This window comes from Xiphophorus maculatus, chromosome 19, assembly GCF_002775205.1.
Source record: "Xiphophorus maculatus strain JP 163 A chromosome 19, X_maculatus-5.0-male, whole genome shotgun sequence".
Lineage (NCBI taxonomy): Eukaryota > Metazoa > Chordata > Actinopteri > Cyprinodontiformes > Poeciliidae > Xiphophorus > Xiphophorus maculatus.
The window spans coordinates 5957910-5980018 of NC_036461.1; the positions used below are offsets into that span (position 1 = coordinate 5957910).

General features: G+C 36.6%; 1 protein-coding gene across 2 annotated transcripts in view; it reads right to left on the reverse strand.

Moving 5' to 3' along the window:
• Nucleotides 1-22109, reverse strand: part of itpk1 (inositol-tetrakisphosphate 1-kinase) — a 39311-nt gene that overhangs the window by 11698 nt on the left and 5504 nt on the right. For both annotated transcript variants that reach the window (XM_023353079.1, XM_005801108.2), the window contains exons 3-5: nt 21806-21830; nt 10461-10586; nt 5240-5357 (exon numbers count right to left, since the gene is read on the reverse strand). In XM_023353079.1, the coding sequence (XP_023208847.1) occupies nt 5240-5357; nt 10461-10586; nt 21806-21830 (269 nt within the window). The remainder of the gene's footprint in view (nt 1-5239; nt 5358-10460; nt 10587-21805; nt 21831-22109) is intronic.

The window sequence follows — 22109 nt, forward strand, 5'->3', positions numbered from 1 at the left end:
CTCAGATGAAACCGAACACCACAGCCTGGCCTGTTTTTATGCAACAGACAGCAGAAGCTGTGAAAACTGAGTGTTTTTTTAAACAAAATGGATAAACAGGTGATAATTATGACTTTTCTCATAATGTTTCTATTATATTCCTGTATTATTTATTGAAACTTTATTCTCGTAATATTCTGACTTTCTGTTGTAAGACTTTAATCTAGTCACGTGGCTTTAATATCGTGATTTATTTATTTTTCTTATCCTGGCTCTAGTGCTTTGTCAGATGCACTAAAAACAAGTTACACAAAGTTTAAGTCAAAATGTTGTCTTGAATTTGAAAGGAAGCAGTGAAACCGTAAGTACACCCCCTGACTCATCAAGGTATTTGAGGCACACCTGTAACACAATAGAGAGGTGATGACCTTTGTGAGCTGCGGGTTTGAAGCCGGGGTCCTCCAGCTCTGGGGATTTAACTATACCAAAGTCAGCAGAATCCCACTGAGCCGGAGAAGCTGCTGCAGAGGAGCGAGGGGAACCAGCAGCAGTTACTGCTGGGTTAGTATAATTTAAAAAGTAACAAAAATAAAAATAGATTTTAAAATAGTCACATTTTACAGCTTTTTTTTTATTTCAGATTTTTTCATTAGTTTCTACAACATTCAGGACATCAGTGCACAAAACATTTTCCATGAATGAGTTTTTATTATTATTATTATTATTATTATTATCTCTATGTTCACTTCTTTCACGATTTTTAAGCATCTGGACCAAATTCAAAAATACTTGAATTAATCCCAGAGGGAAATTAAATGTTGTTGTATTTTATATTATATAATTTCCATCTGAGTTACTGTAGATGCTGATGGCCGTGGGCAGGAATGATCTGCTGTAGCAGTCAGTGCTACTGTGGCTCTGAGGAAGCATCTGACTGAAGACACTCATTAAGAGGGTTTCTGTCCATAATTTTCTTGATTTTATGAGGAATCCTTCTTTGCACCATCATCTCCAGATGTTTCAGAACCATCAGATCCAGTTTAAAATGGACGGACAAAAAAGGTGTTAAATTTCCCTTTATTGATTTCTGAATGGCATTTATCTGCAGATTCGTTTTCGATGAGCAACAAAGTTATCAATACATCACACAATCAATTTCTGATGGTAGTTAACTGATAAAAGCTGATACAATGTAAGATAGATTTTATTTTGGTTTCTCTGAGCTTTTTTTCCTACTTGCAATGACAGAAACATCAAGTTAAAACAGAAGCTGGAAGCTTTGCTAATCAATCCTTTTTACATTTTTTGCTCAAAAACTAACAGCTGCCTTATTTTAGGCGTCTGAATTAATCTCACTCTCACAGTGAATATGTGTGCAAGAAATACCAGTTTTTATATTCTTTTAATTTTTTCTGTATATTTTTTGAAATACCATGTAAACTGCTTTTAATCCCATGAAACACATTGATATTAGGCAGATTTGTGAGCATAAAAGCAGCATATGAGACATTTAACGGTGATCATATTAATGTTTTTCTTTTTAAAGAATATATTTTTAATAAGTTCGCACAAAAGAAATACTGCAAAAAGACAAGAAGTTGTTTAAATAAACTGTAGACAGTTTGCAACGCTCCATTTGATGACAAGTTCAGAGAAGAAGAATGACGCTCGACGACTCTGAAACCGGTTCTGATTCTGTTTAAAATGAGTTGGAAAACTGTGGAGAGTCATGAATAACCGCTTGATGTTCCACAGACAAAACACCCGATGCTGCAGCGTCCACATTGCATCAGCAAACCACGGGGGCTGCTGGTGTAAAGACACGTCAAACAGCCGTCACACGACTGAAACCTTGTCAAACAGAAAGCGTTTCAGGTCCAGAGCCGACGATTGATGGTAAAGAAAGGAGGGAGCGGGAATGCTGCGCTCTGCCGGAGGATCAATCTGCGGTTCTGTCTAAACATCGAACGCCTGGAGGAGACCCAACAAAGCCGAACAACTCAGTCATCAAAAGTCTGTCAAACACCTGGAGGCACGCTCAGACCTTCAGGCTGTGAGGAAACAATCATCTCATTTACTTTTTATTTTGCTTTCTAGCTCGCTCACAAAAATCCCCTCAAAAAACTTCCTCCTTTCGAAGAACCGGGACTCCGCTCAAAATGATGAGTTATTAAAATAGGGAAATCTGACCCATTTCTGCTATTTTACCAAATAGTTCAGTAATACTCATTTATCAAACAATGAGAGACAACAGAGTTTCCATCCGTTTGCTCATAAACTGCTGCTTTGATGCATCCATCTAGACTTAAAAACACAAAATCTTACCAAGTATTTCTGGTTTTTAGTGCAAATATCTTAGTACACTTGAAATAAGACAAAATTAGCTTACAAGTAACTTTTCAATGGGAAGGAAATACTTCCTTCATATTAAAAATAGAACTAGTTCCACTGGCAGATTATTTGATTTATAAAAAGACATTTTCCATGTTACGAGTGAAATAACCTTCCAAAAGAACTAATGCTTTTTCATCAATTTTAAGGAGTTTTTTTACTTAAACAACCTAGTATATTGCACAAAAGTTACTTGTAAGTTAGCTTTGTCTTTTTTAAAGTGTATTAAGATATTTCTAGTATAAACTAGACCAAAAATGCTTGGTAAGATTTTGTGTTTTTGCAGTGTATTTCAGGTGGAGATCATCGGGATTCAGGAATATTTGTAAAAATTAAGCTCCTTATTTGTTTGTATCACCTCTTTGCTTTACTCCCTTTTATTTGTATAATCTCGGGTTAACTTCCGATTGTTTGGTTTGATGCTTTTAATTTGACAGGACAACTTCCGCTTTAAGCATTATTGAACGGCAGCTTAGCGAACACAAGTTGTAACTGAATTTATAAAATTTAGCTTGACAGTAGTATAATTTTAATATTGAGCGGTTAAAACTGTGCATTTGTTTTATTCTATACAAAAGCTAAAGTAGTTTTGTGACTGTAGCCAATATTTTTAATTGTAAACGTTACTTCTAAGCTACGAACGTTACAGTTGTAAGATGGAGAGGAAACATTAAACGCTATTAACTTCACACTTACAGTAAAGAGCTTCTCGAGCGTTTATATTTCCAAACAAAACTGCTGCAAGTGTATTTTTCATCTCACACCAGACTCCGCTTGGACCGCTTCTCTTTAGTGTCTTGGTACCGCCGCCATCTTTATTTCTACATCAACGGTCGGCTCCGCTTCATGATGAGCGGCAGCGCCGTCTGCCGGATGGCGGCCAACTACAACACTAAAATAATGTCTAACAGACGCTATTAGTTAATCAATTGGACCCCATTTTAATGTAATAAACCATTAAATCGACGATTTACTGCAAGCCGACTAATTGTTTGTACCGCTACCCTCTGGAGATGAGGGGATCCTCCTTTTAGGCCTGGGTTGCCAAGGCAGCCGCTTAAGGACTCCAGAACCCAGTTTAAGCCCAGTTCATCACGAACATAACGACCAAAATCCTCTGACATGGCTGTGATCCACTGAAACCAGCCTGCGACAGTGAGACAAAACGATGCAGATCGGCTCTGTTATGAAACAAGCCATTGCATCTGTTTAGACAGAAAAAAACAAAGAAACGGCTCCTCTTCTTCTTCTCCTGCTTCTATTTTAGGAACACTGAGACACATCCGACCCGCCAATCCAATGCTCCGACTCCAGCCTGCAGCCCCTTGCTCTCAACAAATAATTTAAAGGTTTACGCTCCCTGCCTTATAGGGAGGTGACGGGATGTGATTTCCCACCGGGGAATGTGGCCCCTGTCGTCAGCGACCCGCAGGCTAAAACACACTTTATGGGCTGATCGGGAAACGAACGACTCCAAGCCCAGTTTACAACTTCAGAGGCTCTCCTGTAAACAAGGAGAGGAGTTATGGGTTCGGAATTAAAAAGTAGAAACCAAGCCAGAAGGGACCGGGTTTTAAACAGCAAACTTTGCACGAATCCACAGTAACAGAAAATGTTTTGGTTTAACAGAGGACAGAAGCTGCGAAACAAATTTCCTTCACTGATCTGCTTACAAAGTACGATGGACACCAACTGAAAAGCCCACAATGGTTTCTGAAATCAATAGTAATATATCTTGACACGTGATCAATATCAATAGATGTAATATTCAATAATTTCACTGAACTCTGATCCAGAACCCCACAGCATTCTGGGGGATGTAGGCAGAGGAAAGTGAAGATGTGGGCTCAAGCAACTCCAGAGGCGACATGAAAAGCCAAATCTGGAAATGCACTCTGGAACAAAAAATCTGACCCAGTTACACCAGTTCTCACAGTTCTGTCAGGAAAACATACCAAAAAAATCCACAAACTATTGTGAAAGGAGAAGCTTGTGAAACATTCGACCCAAATCATACGGTTATGCCAAATGATAAGAAAGCGTGAAAAAATGTTTAAATCTGAAGTCAGAAGAATCTAAAAAAAAATCTTTAACAAAATCTCTCTCATCATAATGTATTTAGAAATTATGTTGGTAACCACACTTGACCAGAAACAGGAAAAATGTAATATGATCTAAGGCTACAGGAAGAAAATGGCTGTTCATGGTAAATATCTGGTTTCAGCCTGACGATCCAGAACTGGGGCACTGAGAAAAAAAAGAGAAGAAAAATACAAAATTCTGATTTTAATCTCAGAATTCTTATGTTTTCTAAAAAAAAAAAGAAAAAAAGAAAAAAGTGACTTCTCCCCCCCCCCCTCCCCCCCAAGAGGTCTGACGTTAAATTCAAAGTTCAGATTTTTTTTTCTCAGAATTTAGAATAAAAAAATAGAAAGAATTCTCATTTTGAAAAATTCTAAATTTTTCTTAAAATTCTGACTTTTTTCTCAGAATTCTGACTTTAACCTTAAAATTAAGTATATATTTTTTCTTATATATATACAGTATATATACTGTACGTACAGTATATATATATATATATATATATATATATATATATATATATATATATATATATATATATTTTTTTTTTTTTTTTTTTTTTTTTTTCCCCAAAGAATTTTGACTTTAACCAGACAGGCAATGTGATTTTGCTGATGGATGATGAAACTGCAAAATTACAATCCCTCTGTTACGGAAAAACTTGCTTAAATCCAACATGTTCCTCGTCCTCCTTCCTTAATTTCTTTAAAGAAATCTACAAAACTCTCTCTTCCGGCCTGATTATGCAGCAACAAGCGATTCTTCCGCCAATCAGCAGCGCTCTTACCTTGCATACACTTTTCTATTCTGTGGACGAGCTGGTAGGACTTGCAGCGGTCCAGCAGGGTTCGGATGGCAGGGAGAGGGTCCAGGACGATGGTCTCAGGGTGTGCGTCAATGTAGTCCTGAAAATGGAGATGGAAATAAAAACATCTGGAATCATTTACAGGTTTTTAAAACATTTATGATCCAAGAGAATCAGGTTTTAAAGTCTACTGGCAGGGGCTAATGTTCATGATGTAAGACCACATCACAGAAATTCTTCTTAAATCGCAATAAAAGAGATGATTTAAATGAGTTGGAGCTTGTTTTATGACCATGACGAGTTTGCAGCTCCTCTCTGTTGCTTCGATGTTCCCTATATAACCAGATAAGAAAATAGCAGCGTATGAAGACTCATGACAGCCTGGTTACGGTCAGGGTTCAAACACTGTTCCCACAGTAAAACTCAAGCTTTTCCAAGGTAGCTTTCCAAACCTTCCAAGCACCACACTTTGGAGACATAAACAAAACAAATTAACTAAAATAAGACATTTTCACTTTACTCTGACATCATTTATTACTGTATTTTACATTCTACAGCAGGGAAAGGTAAACTAAAATACAGCAAAATTTAAAGTTTGGAAACATCTCTCTTACATACACACCAGCAATTTCAATAAGTCATTGAGCCACTAGGAAAAATAAATATTCATTACACTGAAATAATCCAAACAAATCATGTTAAAGTAAATTACCTTCTTTTCAAATTAAATGCATATAAAGAAAGTTACAAAAAATCTCTAAAAAATGTTCTTGCCATGTTTTCTGTCATTTAGCAAATATGAATAATTTTGGTAATTCTAATTAACCTAATATGAGAAAAAATGGTCTGATTTAACTTCAGACAATGAAAAAAATTTTTTATTTGTTGTATGAAATTATCTTGTTTCAACTGTAAAGAATGTTTTCCAAATAAATTTTTTTAATCCATCGTTAGATTACACTTTACTACAAAAACGTCCAGTTTGAATATCCAGTACTTTCAAGGACTTCAAACAGAATTCAAGCACTTTCCAAACCTTGACAACACCAAATTGAAATTCAAACATTTTCAGGGATTTGAAGCCAAGCGTAATTAGAGTTGCTTCGGCTCATGGAGAGGACCAGGAGGTTTCTGTATCCTGAAAACTATAATTTTCAACTTTTATTTGAAGTCTTGACATTTCTTGTTTGTTCACCTCCATTATGTTTTCACTACTCCGTCCCCAATCTGTTGCTGATTTGTGCTTTTCTACCACAAGCAAAAACCACGAGCCACCTTTCCGCTCACACATCCGTCCCTGGATATGTAAACCTGAATCAGAGCGTGGCTTGGTCTGCGCTTGGCAGATCGCTCGGTGCTCGCCGGCGGCTCTGTGGAGGTTACATCACTGCGACTCTGTCTGCCGGCTGCTCGGTCAGCATGAGGTCGCCTGCTTTACATAACCACACGCTCTTTCTCCGCTCCTGCCGTCTGTTTGTGACTCTGCTAACTCTCTCCACACCCAGCAACCCCCCTCCGCGTTCAACAGATCCGTCTGCTTGGATCTGGTACTTCAGAATCTCTACTGGGGCGGAAACGATTAGTATGGTTAGTCGTGATTAATCGGTAATTGAAATAATCGTCAACTAATTTACTAAAAGATTAACCGTTATCTGGAGAATACAGTCTTAAAAAAGGCCCTTTTTTGAAAGAACATATTTAGAGCAATAATTAAGCCAAACTATATAATATATATATTACATTTAAAGTAAGAAAACGTTTATATACAGTATATTGTACCCAAAACTCCACAAGTGGCCTCATAGTTTTATCTTCACCCGATTCAAAGTAGCTAAAGCAATGCCATGTTATTGCATTTTAGGCAATAAAATGTTCATTTTCTTATTTAAATAAGGAACTTGATTGTTTATCAGCATCTTTTCATGTATGTCTAATATTATATAGATTTAAATAAAAAATCTGCAGAATGTGCCATTTCTTTTTTCTTTGTTTAAAAGGAGATTTTTTTACAGTTTGAACGAGGTGAAGCTAAAACTGTACCACTTGAGGACATCTGGGTAAAACCTATGGGGTTTTTATCTTAAATGTAAAATGCAGTTTCCCCCAGTGTATTATAAGCCTGGCGGGCCACCAGGCTAGACTTGTTCCCCCACCCGGCTTAGCATTGTTTATTTATTTAAGTGTTTTTGAAATGCTTGCAATTTTTAAGACTTTATAATTGGTGTTCAGGTATAAATCTTCCAATAACACATAATTATCAAGTGATATTTTCAAATTTCCTGTCAAATTTAAACATTTTTTAACTCAAAAACATGACAGGCTGCTGGATGAATGATCCACCGGACTTAGCAAGTTTTCTGGGAGAAACCTTGAAAACGTATATATGTTTTGTACAATTTTGGCCTAATTATTACTCTGAGTGCGTTGTTCTTTCAGCAAATTGGCTCTTTTGATTCCAGTTAACTATTAATCGATTACTAAACTCGTCCACGATTATTTCAATCATCAATTCAACACGATTAATCGTTTCAGCCCTAATGTTATACAAGTCCAAGATGCAGAAACTCATCAGACCTTCTGAATCTCAGAAGAAAAACAGAAGAACGGAGAGGAGAGGGGGAGGCGAGAGAAAAGGCTCTTCAGCAGGTGCTGCAGGAGAGAAGCAGCCAGACGTATGTCAGCGTAGGAGTAGGAGAGGCCTGCACATGTTTCTCTGTTCTGGAGCAAATCTCCGCGCTGGAGATCAAATACTTTCAGTCTAACACATAAAATACATTCAGGCACATTTCTGCATTTACATCAACAGACACCAAATGGGTTGGATTTACATCAGGCAGTAAATCCACCAGAACACAGTTAATGTTTGTAGAAACCGGGTTCGGGTCTTCCGCCGGCTCCAGAGAAATATTCTGCATTTATTTTGCAACACAGAGTGCAGCTCTAACCTCTGAGTCACCGCAGAGAAACCAAGCATGACATTTTGTTTTAACTAAAGAGCTATAACAGAGAGGAATGCTTCTTCCTCTGCAGCACAAGGATTCATTAAAATAACAGCAGCATGATAAGAAGAAAGGAGCCAACACTTATAATTTACACAGATCTGTAAACACGGAGAAAACCCAGGATTGGTTTAACCCGACCTGTTCTGCTCTGAGAAATACCTTTTAACAAAATGTACTCTGATGAGTCAAAACATTATAGCTACGTTTTTCTTTCTTTTTGTTTTCTTTTACCAAAATGCGACACAAATTAAACATTTTCACGGCAGGGGAAAACTGATAATTCCAAGGGGAAATTGCTTATTTGTTGAAAGCATCTTAGGTGATAAATACAAAGTTTGTAAAATATATATATAAACCTAAGAGTGAATAATAAAAATTGAATTGTTCAAAATTACTAGATATAAATAAATAAATAACAAGCAATCAGATGCAATATATTCTTCAATAAATAATCTATAAATGAGCGCAGAAAATATTTGAATCAAATAGCACAGACTTGGGCATTGTAATGCGCTGTACAGAAAAGAAAAGTGTTTTGTTGTTAACTTTTCATGCAGCAACCACTTGCTGCATTCTTGTTGGTTGTGCTGGAGGTTCTACTAATGCTTTTCAAAGATGTACGGTTGTATTATTGCGCATGAGTTGGCAGCCATTTTCACATGCGAGTGTAAATGCTGAGTTGTGGGACGTGGCCAGCAGCAACTTTAGATTTAAAGTGACGAGATGCCCTAAAACAGCTCAAAATAAGCAGAACTGACCAGACTAAAATCTTATTATGTAAGAATTATTTTGTGCAAAAAATTTAAAAACATGTTTATGTTAGAGACCTATCCTAATCTGTTAAAGGAAGCATAAATATCCCACTGACTAGCAGGCGCCATGATGGAGAGTTAATTGATGCTATTTACCTGCCAGTGGTCATAATGTTTTGCCTTATTTGGCTGTTTGGGTGTAACTAAGCTTTATATTCTCCTTGAGTACCACCACTTGTACCAGAACTACAGAACGCTGCGCTCTGACTTCCTGTTTGTCCTCCCAATGGTGTCAGGAGAACCATTAACATGCCGCCGATCACCATCCCAGTTTCTATGAATCCGCCGGAGTGACCGGGTCAAAGTCAGAGCAATAAATTCATTTTACACCATCTGCTGCTCTGCCAGCTTCACAAACAGCAGATCGTAACCCGTGGGAGGATCCTCACCTCGGATTTCCAGGTTTACCAAGTGCTGAAGTTCAGCCGATGACGTTCCTGATTCCCTGAACTGGGACCAGTTTCAGATGAAAATATGAACCTCATAAATGTTTACTGTCTCTGGCAACAAACAGAATACAGATACGGACCGGCAGCAAATCTCTCAGACTGCTGCCGGGTCTCATGACCCTTAGAGGTCGCCACATACTGGGCCGAGTTTTTTGGATCTCGCTGACCGGGATTTATTCTGCTTATGGCTCAGTTAAAGCACAGCGTTACATAATCAGAGTGTTCACAGCCTCAGAAGAACTGATTCTTTGGAAATTTGTAGTTTTTTTAATCTAGAAAAGTGGTGACACTTCCTTTCCCTCATAGGTAAGGCTTTGGTGACTGCTGTGTAGGGGTGGGAATGTATCGCATTGTTTTATCGTGAAAATGTTCTTATCCTGCCACAATAAATTTTAATTATTGATGGTAAATAAAAGAAAACTGACAGCAGAGAAAATGACAAAAATAACATTTTTAGAGAGTTGGCTTGTCAGTAAAAGCTTGGTTACAAAAACACAAATACTTTGTGTTGTACTTTACATTTTCCTGTGTAAAAAAAAAAAAATGTTGGTAATATATTTTACCTCTATTACAAATTAAAAGTCTCCATCTGGACCTAAAGGCTAAATTTGTATAATCTTTTTAATTGCAGTTCGGGGCCACACCAAATCAATCCAAGGGCCACAAATGGAACCCAGGCCGCACTTTGGACACCCCTCCTATATCATTATCACAATAATACCACAATAAAAGTCTATATCACCCAACCCTGCTGCTGTGTCGACCCAGTATGAACCCAGTTTAGTTCCAGTTAAGAATTAAGCTGCATTTTTTACAGTTTGGTAGTAAAATACTGAATAGCTGCCATCTTTAAAATGTCTGCATGTGAACTTTTTATTTTCTTTAATTTTGATCCACTGGATTTGTGGATTCTATTGAGACTTTGTCCACAAGTTCATACCTGTACTCTCTGGACCTGCAGCACGGCTTGTGAATCGTTCTGGTCCGCTTCCAGAATGAGGTCGGTCAGTTTGTGGATGATGAGGTCCAGCGGACCCTGGTCCTCCAGAGGCTGGCTGAGGTCCAGCTGAAGGCAGAAGAAAACAGGAACAAGCCCCTCTGATCAAAACAAGTCCGTCAGAAAAGCTGTTATTTTCAAAAGGTGTTGTGTTTTTAACTACGAAGACAGCTGGAACAAACTGATTTTAAAAAAACTTCAATAATTCTTGAAATTGTAAAACTGAAACCATTTAGTAGGGTTCAAACGATTAATCCCGATTAATCGATTATTGAAATATCGTCAACTAACTTAGTAATCGACTAATCTGCTTTGCTTTGCCAAAATTGTGCAAAAAATGTAGACATTTTGCATTTAAGATTAAAAAGTGTTCATCTGTAAAGAGTTTTATTATTATTCAACTGAAATAATGTTATGTTGTTACATTTTAGGCAATGAAATGTTTATTTACTTATTTATAAAAGAAATTGAATTGTTTATGTGCACGCCTTAATGCATTCTAATACTGACACAGAATATCAGATTAATCGTCATTTATTTTCTCATTTCAACAAGGAATTGAATTATTTGTTCATTTATAAATACACATGGCTTATAAAACTGTCTTAACTAAAAAATTTGTAGGATCTACTTTTTTTATCCGATTAATCGTCAGAATAACTGATAACATAATCGATCACTAAAATAATTGTTAATTGCAGCACTAGTATAAATTGATTTATTCAGTCAGTAGAATTGATTTATTTTCATTGTTTCTTATGAAGCATCCTCCAGTATAACACCGGTTAGATTTGACCACCTATACATCGTTCTTCTGCAGAAACTGGGAACGTAAAGGAGGGATTGTGGGAGTCTGGAGCGAAGAGAAAAAAGCAAAACCTTTCCAGCAGAAATAGCAGAATTTTTTTTAAAGCTGTGCTGATATTTATACAGTTTCCATCAGACACAGTGTTGAGGAACGAGCCAGCGCCGACCAGGACTGAGACTGAAGCCGCAAGTCTTCACCAGGCTGCACAGTTACTGCATTGCAGTAAATATGAATATAAAACTGAATCTAAATATCAAATGTCTGTAATATCGAAATCATAAAGATGTGCTTGACGTTTCACAGCTTTAACTGGCTTTTCTGCCCACAGCCGAGATAAATCTGACATCAGAAAGAGTAGTGGGAGGATAGAAGACAAGGAAATGTGGAATAAATGTAACTGATTTCATCATCATTATAGTATTTAGCATTAATATCTAAATGCAGCTTCTTCCTAACGTCATACAGCCTCCAATGATGAACGAGAAAACCCAGCAGGAGAGATTACTGGGAATAAAAGCTGCAATTAGGGCAATATAGTTTAAAAATAAAATATCAGCTTGTTTTCATATAAGACATGATTTCCAATTGTAATAGATTTGTTTTCTGAAAAAGATATTATAAATGACAGGAAATATTTTTTAAAAGTCTTTTTGTGATTTGAGAATTTTTGTTTAACTACAAGAATATAGTCAATATATTAGCAGAATAAAGATGCAATTTTACCAGAAGAATCTTAAAATTAAGAGTAAATTTAAATTTACTGCGATGTATTAACTGTGCAGAAAAAGGTTGTTTTAATTAAAACTTGGATAAATAATGTTATTTTTTATGTTAGTGTTCTCATAGAATAACAACTTCATTCTGCTTATTGTAATGACTTTATTCTGTTTATATTAGTAGACTTGTATTATTTCAACTTTATCGTCATGTGACTTTATTCTCATATTTGTGCAACTGCATTCTTGCAACATTATGACTTTATTCTACTAAAAAAATTAAATAAATCCTTGCCTTATATTTTATCGTACAGCTGACTTGAATTTAAAGTCCAAATAAATAGAAGCTGCAGATGTTTGTCAAACAAGATGGCCGCCTTGGGCGCGCTGACATCCAAACTATGGAAGCCCAAGGAGCGCAATGGTGGGGGAAAAAAATCCAGATTTTCAAATAATTAAATCTTCTGAAACCAAAAATGGAGGGATTGGAACTAGAGTAAACAAGCTTCAAAAGTACCTAACGCTCTTTGTAAAAATATTTTTGCATTTCTAAGAATAAATAACTTTAAAATTCAAAACAAACATTCCTGCAGTGCCAGTTTGTTTTGACCTAATCACCTGTTTCATAAGACATTTTTATTTGTTGTTTGTTAAGACTAGAAAGCATTAATTGAGGAGCTGTAAATATGTTACAGCTGTTTCTACAACTATCTGTAAAAAGCCTCCCAGCCTCCCTCTGGCTGATCCTACAGGGCTTATTCAAAAGAAACAAGAAAACACCTCATTAGCATTCGCCTGAAGCCCAGCAGTGCAGAAAGGCTGCCTGAACATACCAAGCAGTGAAGAAGCTCGGTTAGAACCGAGGGAATAGTAAGCACACATGTGATGTAACAGTAGAAACAGGAAGGACAGGCTGAGGCCTCCACTGATGCATAACTGGAGTTTCCCTAACTAAAGTTTGTTTTACACGTGGGTCAGAAAACTGCATTAAAGCAACTGCACATAAACTAATCAGCTAGCAGGGCCCCTTTGGATCATTAGCGAACAAAAACAACGGAGCCACACCTGTGCAAACAGGCCAGAGAGCAGCAGAACCCTGCTGTTCTTTGTCCCGTTCTGACTCTGAGTCAGCTGATGGTGAATACACACCTTTGTCACACAGGTGTGGATCAATGAAGGAGCTGTAAACCTGTACAGTTTCAGTTGGTTTAGGGGCAAGCGCAGCCAGCGCTGGTTAATGATTGTGAGAGGTGTGAGGGATAGGTGACTGATTACAGTCCGAGTCCGACCCGAGACAGAAGGCTCCAAAGTGATTCCTCAAGGTGGAAATGGGTTACAATTGCTGTGTAGAGTTAATGTATACAGAGGGTGTATGGAAACTTCCAACCTATGTTTTATGACGTCTGACTGTTTTATTATCTCCCTTGATAACAGATAGAAACGAGCTTAAACTAAATCTGCCACGAGGCATTTTCTATTAATGTTTTTTCACCTTGTCCTTGTTTTAAATAAACTAAACAAATTAACATAAACGGTACACTTTGCCAGTACAGAGTTGGTATCTTAACATCAATTAAAATCTGACTTTGAAGAATGTAACAACTGGTACTCGGGTTTAGGGATAAAACGATTAACTGTGATTAATCTATTATTAAAATAATCAACAAATAAATTAGTAATCAATTAAATGCTAACTGTCATATGCAGATTTTAAAAATGCCATTTGCTAAAAGAACAACATAGTCATAGCAGTCAAAGCTGTACAAAACATTTGCATATTTTATGGGTTCAACTAATTATTTTTGATTATTCTGACGATTAATCGAATTTAAAAAATTGTCAAGTTCTGATGATTTTTCATTTAAACCCTTAAGTTTATTTTATGCAAAATTCAACATATATTAAAACGATTAAAATATGTCATCATTCCTTTTTATATAAGAAAAGTCACCTTTTATTGTCACAAGGCAACACAGCGTTGCTTTAATGTACACCTGATTAATTGTAGCAACAGAAAACCCAGAGAACATTTGTTGCTAAACATATTATTGTTGTAAATTTTCCTTTTAAATCTAATCAGTGGGTCGTGTTTCAACATGAGGAGACATGTCTGAACAACAGTTTTACGCTGACCCAATTTCCCAGACTGCTTATTATGTTACATTATCTTGTGGTTTCTTTCTTTTTCAAAGGTATTTGGTTTCGTTCCCCCTCTGCTTGCAGAAACACGCCTACAGGCCAAAGTAACATGCAGACAACTGCTGCAGAAACTCACAGATATACTGAAGTTATTATGCCAATCGGTGACAGACATACCATAATGGGGCGTTTATAGTTGCGTAAGCATTCCAACCCTGGAGTCAACTTATATTGGGGAAGTTGCCAAATACAGTGAAACAATGCACTAACATCCAAATAACATAATTAAACTGGAAAACCTGGGCTACAGGCTACATTTATTTAGTTGCTGTGCAACTAAATAAATGATTACATATCAGATCATAAAGCTCCTCCTTGTCAAACCCAGTCAGCACTTTTCTGTCTCTACAGATACGTCGATTTATGCTGAACGGACAACTTTCAGCATTAAGCTTCCAACAATATTTATCTCAACGCTCCACACCAGAGTATTGAGAAGGTAGAAGCTGCAGAATAACAGAAATTAAAATAAAAATATACTTTTAAACTTGTAAAAAAATATGCTTAAGTCAGTGGTTCCCAAAGTGTGGGGCGCGCCCCCTAGAGGGGTCGCGGTGCTATTGCAGAGGGGCCGGGGGTGGGGCCGTGGGAAGCAGTATGGATGAATGAAAAAAAAAAAACACAAACGTGTTTCACTGTAAAGATGGTTTGTAGTTTGTTTTGTTGCAACCTGAAGTGTGAAATAAACTTCAGTGGAGTTTGAAAACAAAATATGTGTTTAGGTTTATGTCTGGTTGAACGATGTGTGTGCCCAGTTTATTTATTTTTTTTTTTTTGGGGGGGGACCCAGAAGAAAATCTTTGGGAACCACTGGCTTAAGTGGTTAAATAAAAAATAAAAAAATTATTTATTTTATTTTGGTTATCCGATTAATTGATAGAATAATCGATTATTAAAATATCCATTAGTTTCAGCTATAAAATGTATTTTTTGTACATAATTACTGCTCCAAGTATGTTGTTCTTTTAGCAAATATTTTTTTTATCTGTAAACTCCAGTTAACAATTAATTACTAAATTAGTTGACGATTATTTCAATAATCGATTAATCATGACTAATCGGATTCATTGTTTTATCCCAAATAATGCATTAATGCAACAAACTCAACTTATTGAGTTTGTTGGTACCAAAATTTACCATACTTTAAAAGAAGCCATTTAATTTCCTTTCTGCTCCTGGAAATCATTGGGAATCTGTTCTTGGGTGTCTGAGGCCAGCTGTTTCGGAGCAGCGGTGATGACTTGCCATGACGTGCTTTTGCTTTCTGTTTAGCCAGCAATGTTAGAGTGATGAGGCCTGCTGGACCCGAATCTCTAATTCCACCGAGGCACGGCTTTTAATCTCCCGCTTACACAACACAGAGGGCCCGTCCAGGGTCTGGCCTCTCCATAAAAACAGGACTGTGCAGCAGTGGGGAGGAGGTCATCACCCGCTCGCAGACACATTTCGTAGACAAATTGACCCCGCTTTAGAGTTCATGCTGGAGCTCAGCAGAAAAGTCTGGCTAAATGCTGTAAGCAAAAACGTCCGATGACGTTTTACCGTGTCTCAGTGGGAATAAAAAGCAGAGCTGGGCCTTGGTTCTGATGGACAGAACAGAAAACAGGCAAATGACGGTGAGAGAGGGGAGGTCAGGGCTCAATATATTTCCAGTTTTGATGAAAAGCCGCTGTGGGGCTGAGCTGTGCCCAGAGAGGAAGACTACAGCCTTTCCAGACCTCCTCAAGCCAGCATCACTGGGCTTTTTCTAGTTGCTAAAACAATCTGATAAACCATTTATTTTGTGTGTGGAATGAGGCAACAGACGCCTTCAAGAAGAAATAAACATAAATACAATATCTAAGCATCATAGAACACGTAAATTATGAAATATAAAATTAAATTGCTGCTCAAGAGTTGTAATCTTTCAAGGAAAATATTATTTGAATTGAAAATAGTTCTTCAGCATTAGCTTCCGACAAATATTGTGTTGGTGTAGCGCTTTAGCGTTAGCCTCCATAAAAACCTTGTTGTTATTGCACATTAGCATTAGCTTCTGCTAAATACAGTGTTAGTATAATGTTTAGCATTAGCTTCTGCTAAACAGTGTTTGTGTAGAACTTTATCACTAGCCTACATAAAACTGTGTTGGAGTAGCACTTTAGCTTCCTTTATTGTGTTCATATAGCACTTTAGCATTAGCTTCTGATAAATACCATGTTAGTATAACATTTAGCAGTAGCTTCTTCTAATAGCTGTGTTAGTTTAGCACTTTTGCTTTTACTATACATTGTGTCAATATGACATTTAGTGTTAACTTCTGATAAATACTGTGTTGTAGCGTTTTAGCGTTAGCCTCTGTAAAAACTGTGTCAGTATAGCGCATTAGCATTCCACTGAATCCTGTGTTGGTATAGCACAGTAACGCTATGCTATACCAACGTTAGGCAACACAACATTGTGTATAGTGTTTTAGCATTAGCCTCTGTAAAAACCATGTAGCTATAGCAATTTAGTTTCTACTTAATACTGTGTTGGTGTAGCACTTTAGCAGAACTAATGCTTATAATTAGTGCTTCAGGGTAATTTTTTAGTTAGCGGTGCCCACCACTGCTATAGTGACAAATATCTGTTGTTTATCTCAGTTTATTTTTTATGATTCTGGTTTGAAGCAAATGAAAACTCAAAATTCTGTTTCTAGGAAAACCACAAAGAAGACGTCCAACTGGACTGGTGCTAAGCGGTCCAAACTCTTCTTCTCAGATAAAAATAAAGTTTATATTCAAGTTAAAAATCAAGGTTTTAGAGTCTGGCAGAAATACGAGAACATGAGAGTGGCATGAAGGATTTCCCCTGAAACCATTAAATCCTCCAGGAAGGTTGAGCTGGGATCTCATTAGGCTAATGGGATCTCTTCAATACTCCAGAGTCCAGCAGGAAGAAGACTGCGCTCTGTGATGGTGATGAAGCTCAGAGTAAAAACTGGATCAGTAGCAGGTTAAAGCGAGCTCTGATGCTCCACAAGCGAAAGATGTTATCGTCTAAATATTATTAGGAGAAGGTTTTGCTCCACTGGGTTTAAATCCACAACAAACCAGGCCTGAAGTGTTTTAGTGAGTCACTGTGCAGAGTGATGAGTAATGCTGCATGTCACAGAACAACTTCCTTCTTCACAAAATGTAAACAAAAATGGAGTGGCGTCAGATTTTAGAGTCTGTAGGATTTCTTTTATTTTTGGTAAAAGGCCCCAAAACATTTCTCCCACTAACTCCAGACTCTCACATTTGTTTTGGTTGTATTTACCCAGAATGCCCTGCATTATGGTCCACTTCCTGCTTTTGGAGTGGCCTCTGGTCCGCTTGATTTCATATATGTATTCAAACCACACTAGAGTTCACCTCAACCAAACCGAGACCGAGGTTTTGAGGTGGACCAGAGTTTGCTTTTTTGGTCCGCATCAGAGTTTTATTACAAATTCACACCTCCACAAACTAACCGAACTTTCTAGGCAAATGAACTGGAGTTTGATTAAAGTGGACTAAACAAGGCTGGTGTGAATCCAATCAGACAGAAAATACATCCTGAAGAGGGAAAAAAAACCTATAAAAGTTGCTATGGACTATTAGCCGCAGGACTAGCATAACTGTGATAAAATTGTGATTTATAGTCTGGAAATACAGTATATAAGATTGGTAAATATCAGTTATCGACCAGGTCAGCACAATTAATATCAGATATCGATATTGGCTCAATTGTTCATATCTGTATATCTCTAATAATAATTAATAAAATTAATCATTTGCTTTCAAAATTTGCATGCATGGCACTATGCCTGTAACAATAACAAATTCGCCTGGACAAAAAATTGTCCCAGAAGTCAATATGATAAACGATAATATTGTTGCTTTGAGATCATTTTAAAGTAATATAAAGGTAATAAAATAAAAATGCAAGAAGACAGTCTTAAAGATCAATATATTTTAAATTCTAATTAACATTTAACACTGGAACTGGAAGACATTTTAAAATATCAAAAATAAATAAACAAAACAAACTAAGTATGAAGTCTTAAAACAAAATTGTCCTTCAAAAAGGGGCTAGATGAGATCAAAGCACCAAAATGAAGACTTTTATCATCCAGTTTTTGGTAGAAAGAAATAAAAATGAAAAACAATAAATCATGCAAATAAAAATGATTGAGTTGGTTTTAATTTACCATTCCATTAATTGCTTTATTGCTAGTTGCGACAGGCCTAAATGCCATTGAAAGTATTGTATTCCTGCAGTATTTTCTATTCTTGAATTCTTTTTTTTACTATTGTTGGAGACATCGATACTGCAATTCAATATATGATGAAGTCCTAGTGATAAATGTCATTAATCACCTGATTCTCAACAAAAAAACCCTCTAAGAAGCCAGAAACCACTCACAGAAAGCCTAACGCGGTCAGAGATCATCACTGCTTTTCTAAACACTTAGAGTAACGAGTTTCCTCAGACTGAAACAATAAAAAGTCCTCTCTCTGTGAGTGAATATCGGATCAAAGCCGGCACAGTTAATCTCATCAGCTCTGACATACCGACAGGCTGCTGTGTGGATGACGGATGGATCCACGCACTCAGGAGCTGCAGGGGCAGCAATAACGGGACGCAAACACAAGTAGAAAGCAACAGGAAGATCTGAGTGTTTCCGATAGTCATCCAGAACTTTTTTTGTTTCTATCCGTGTCGGTCCTGAGGGGCTCAAAGTGGACGGCTTTCCCACACTGGAAATGGAAACACAAAATGAGATCCCCGGGGAAGCCAGATTTGGCAAAGAAAGGGTGAGACCATACCCACAACCAACACCCCGGGGCAATAAAACCTACTGGATAATACAGGGACTGAAACGATTAATCAGATTAACCATGATTAATCAATTGGCATCTAATTCAGTAATCGATTAATCTGTAACTGGAGTATACAGCCTCAAAAAGGCCATTTGCTGACAACATACTCAGAGCAGTAATTAAGCCAAAATTATACAAAACAAGATAAATAAACCTTTGCCTGTAAGTTGTTTTACAGAGAACAGGTCTAAAACCATCTGCACACACGGAGACAGTCAAAAATAACTGGAGATCTGTGTAGATCTGAAACAATTAATTGTGATTAATCAATCATTTAGATAATTGTCAACTAAATTAATCATTAACAGACTCAAATAAAGACCACTTAATGAAAAAACAACATAATCAGAGCAGTAATTAAGCCAAAACTGTACTAAATATACACACATTTTGCATTTAAGATTTAAAAAACACCTTTGTTTGAAAATATGCTATTCCCAGAAGTCCTCAAGTTAGAGGAATGATATGTTGTTTAGGCAATAAAATCTTTATTTTCTTATTTAAAAAATGAAAATTATGCTAATATTAGAGATACATTTTAAAAGTATGTTTTAAAAGAATTTCTAGTATTAGTATAGAATTAGCTTAAGTGGTTTAATGAAAAGTTTTTACTCAGATTAAACTGATTAATCGTCAGAATAATTGATTACTAAAATAAATGTTAGTTGCAGACCTGGTTAATATTAACAAGTGAGAGCCCAGAGATAAATTATCTCAATTGCAATTGTTTCCCTTCCTGATTCAGTCAAGTTTGTTTGGTTTATTTCTGACTCTGCTGATGATTATTTTCTTCATTAGCAGAGCAAAAACAGTCTAAAAGCAATAAACGGTGTTTATTATGTTCTATTGGGCTAAAACCAAACATGAAGATGGTAAACGAGCTGCTTTAAGGATTTATTTTTCCGTGGTTTGCTTATTGTTCCAGGGTCGAGCCGTCACCGCCAGGGTCAGCTGGTCTGTCTCTCTCCAGGGACAAGGCCAGCTGATTAGACTGAAAGAGACAAATCATCTCCTACCAGCTTCCTCTGAAGGCTGTCAACGCAGCAGCTGTGAAACCGTCCGTCTTTAAAGCTTCAAATGAAACGTGAATGAGCAAAACAGAAACGGGTTTTATCTGCAGTAAACATCCTGCTCTTACTCCGCTAACCCGGCGGCGACCCAAACTCTTTCTGTCAGGAAATGTTTCTGACACACAAATCTTCAGGCCTGACGAATGGAGGCAAAGACACGCCTTATTTAAACACAAAGCTTTATTTAGATAGTCATGAAAAAAACACCACAGTAAATATTTAGTTCTTTTAGAAATACCTGTAATACTAACGATTATTTCACTAATTATTAATCAATTTTTTAAATGAATTTTAACCACTTAAGCCTATTTTATACAATATTTAAATATGCAAATAAATTCAATTTTTAAATACTAAAAATTACATTTTATTGCCTAAAATGAAATAAAACAGAATTTCTTTAGTGAACACTTGATTATTTATAGCAAAAGATGCATCTGCAACTAAAAAATACTTCTAATATTTGTCCTTTCTGCTAAGGGCTGATCTGTCGTCTATTTTATTTCTATTACTGACTGATAATTCAGTAGCAAAAGGTTCTTAATGAGAGTTTTTCTTTACAAAGTTTGAACCAGGTGAAGCTAAAACTATCCCACTTGAGGAATTCTGAGTGAAACATATTTACATATAAACATATTTATAGACAAAAGTAGTTTTTTATCTTAAGAGCAAAATGTATATTTATTTCTTACAGTTTTGGATTAATTGCTACACTGGATATGTTGTACTTTCAGCTTTTTTTTCACTAACCAAAGTCTGCATACTGCCGTTAATGATTAATCGATTACTTCATCAGTTGATGTTATTTCAACAATCAATTAATCACGATTAATCTAATTAATCACTTCAGTTCTACATAATATTTTTTATAAAGCACAATGTTTTCTATCTAATAAGTAGTAAAATAGATCTGCAAACATTTCTGCCACTTTTTAGTTTCAATCTTTTGCAGAAATGCAATTAAAAAATTTAAAACAGCTAAGCTGCATTTTTTAACTACATTTATATTAAATTTTTGTTAATTCTTTATTACATTCGGACGGTCAGGAGAGCTGCAGGTTGCAGATCTTTGGTAAAGACAACGGATTCAGTGGACAACAGGTAGATTAAACGTCAGTCTCCCATCGTCCGAGTTTCGGACCCGCTGTCTCCCAGAAGAGACTTGGAAACAAAGCACTGCTTACTTTGGGACCGTTCCCAGAACTTGTTGAATCCTTTTATATAATCGCAACAGCGGGAAGAAGAAAATAACTTTCAGGAAGGGATGAAAACAACGTAGGAAACTCCAAACTCCCTCAAGAAGAAAAAAATGAAGACAAGAGTCGGGGTTCCTCTTCGGCTGCAGACTGGCTGCTGTGTTCAGTTAATCATTCATAACTTCATTCTTTACTTCCATCAGTTTACCAGGATCTAATTACTGCTGAATATGTAGGAGATAAAGAGAATAAGCCCTTTCAACACCAATATCAGTGCCGATAATCTGTCAGTTTGAAGAACTGATGTTTTAACACGGATTAATACTCTCCTCCTCATCAGGAGCTGCTTACACGTCACACAGCAGAATCAAATCATCAATTAAATCAGACAAAACAAACAAAAGTTGAACAAAAAGATACAGATCACGTACCTGTACGACTTCTATTCCCCTTTTCCTGAAAAAAAGAAAAAGAAAATGTCATTAGTTTTATTCTAAAACGAGTCAAATATAATTTATTACCATAATTATGTCACCCATATAAACATCAATGTCATGTGATGCCAATAAAAGTTATTAACTGAATGGTACATCAGGTACAACAGAGTCCAGTGTGGGATGCAAACTGGACTTCATGCGGTTCTATTTGAAGTATAAACACGCAACAAGCTCCTTAAGTTTCACTTTAAAAACGCTACGTGAGGAAAAAACGTCAACTTTTCATTCAAACATGACT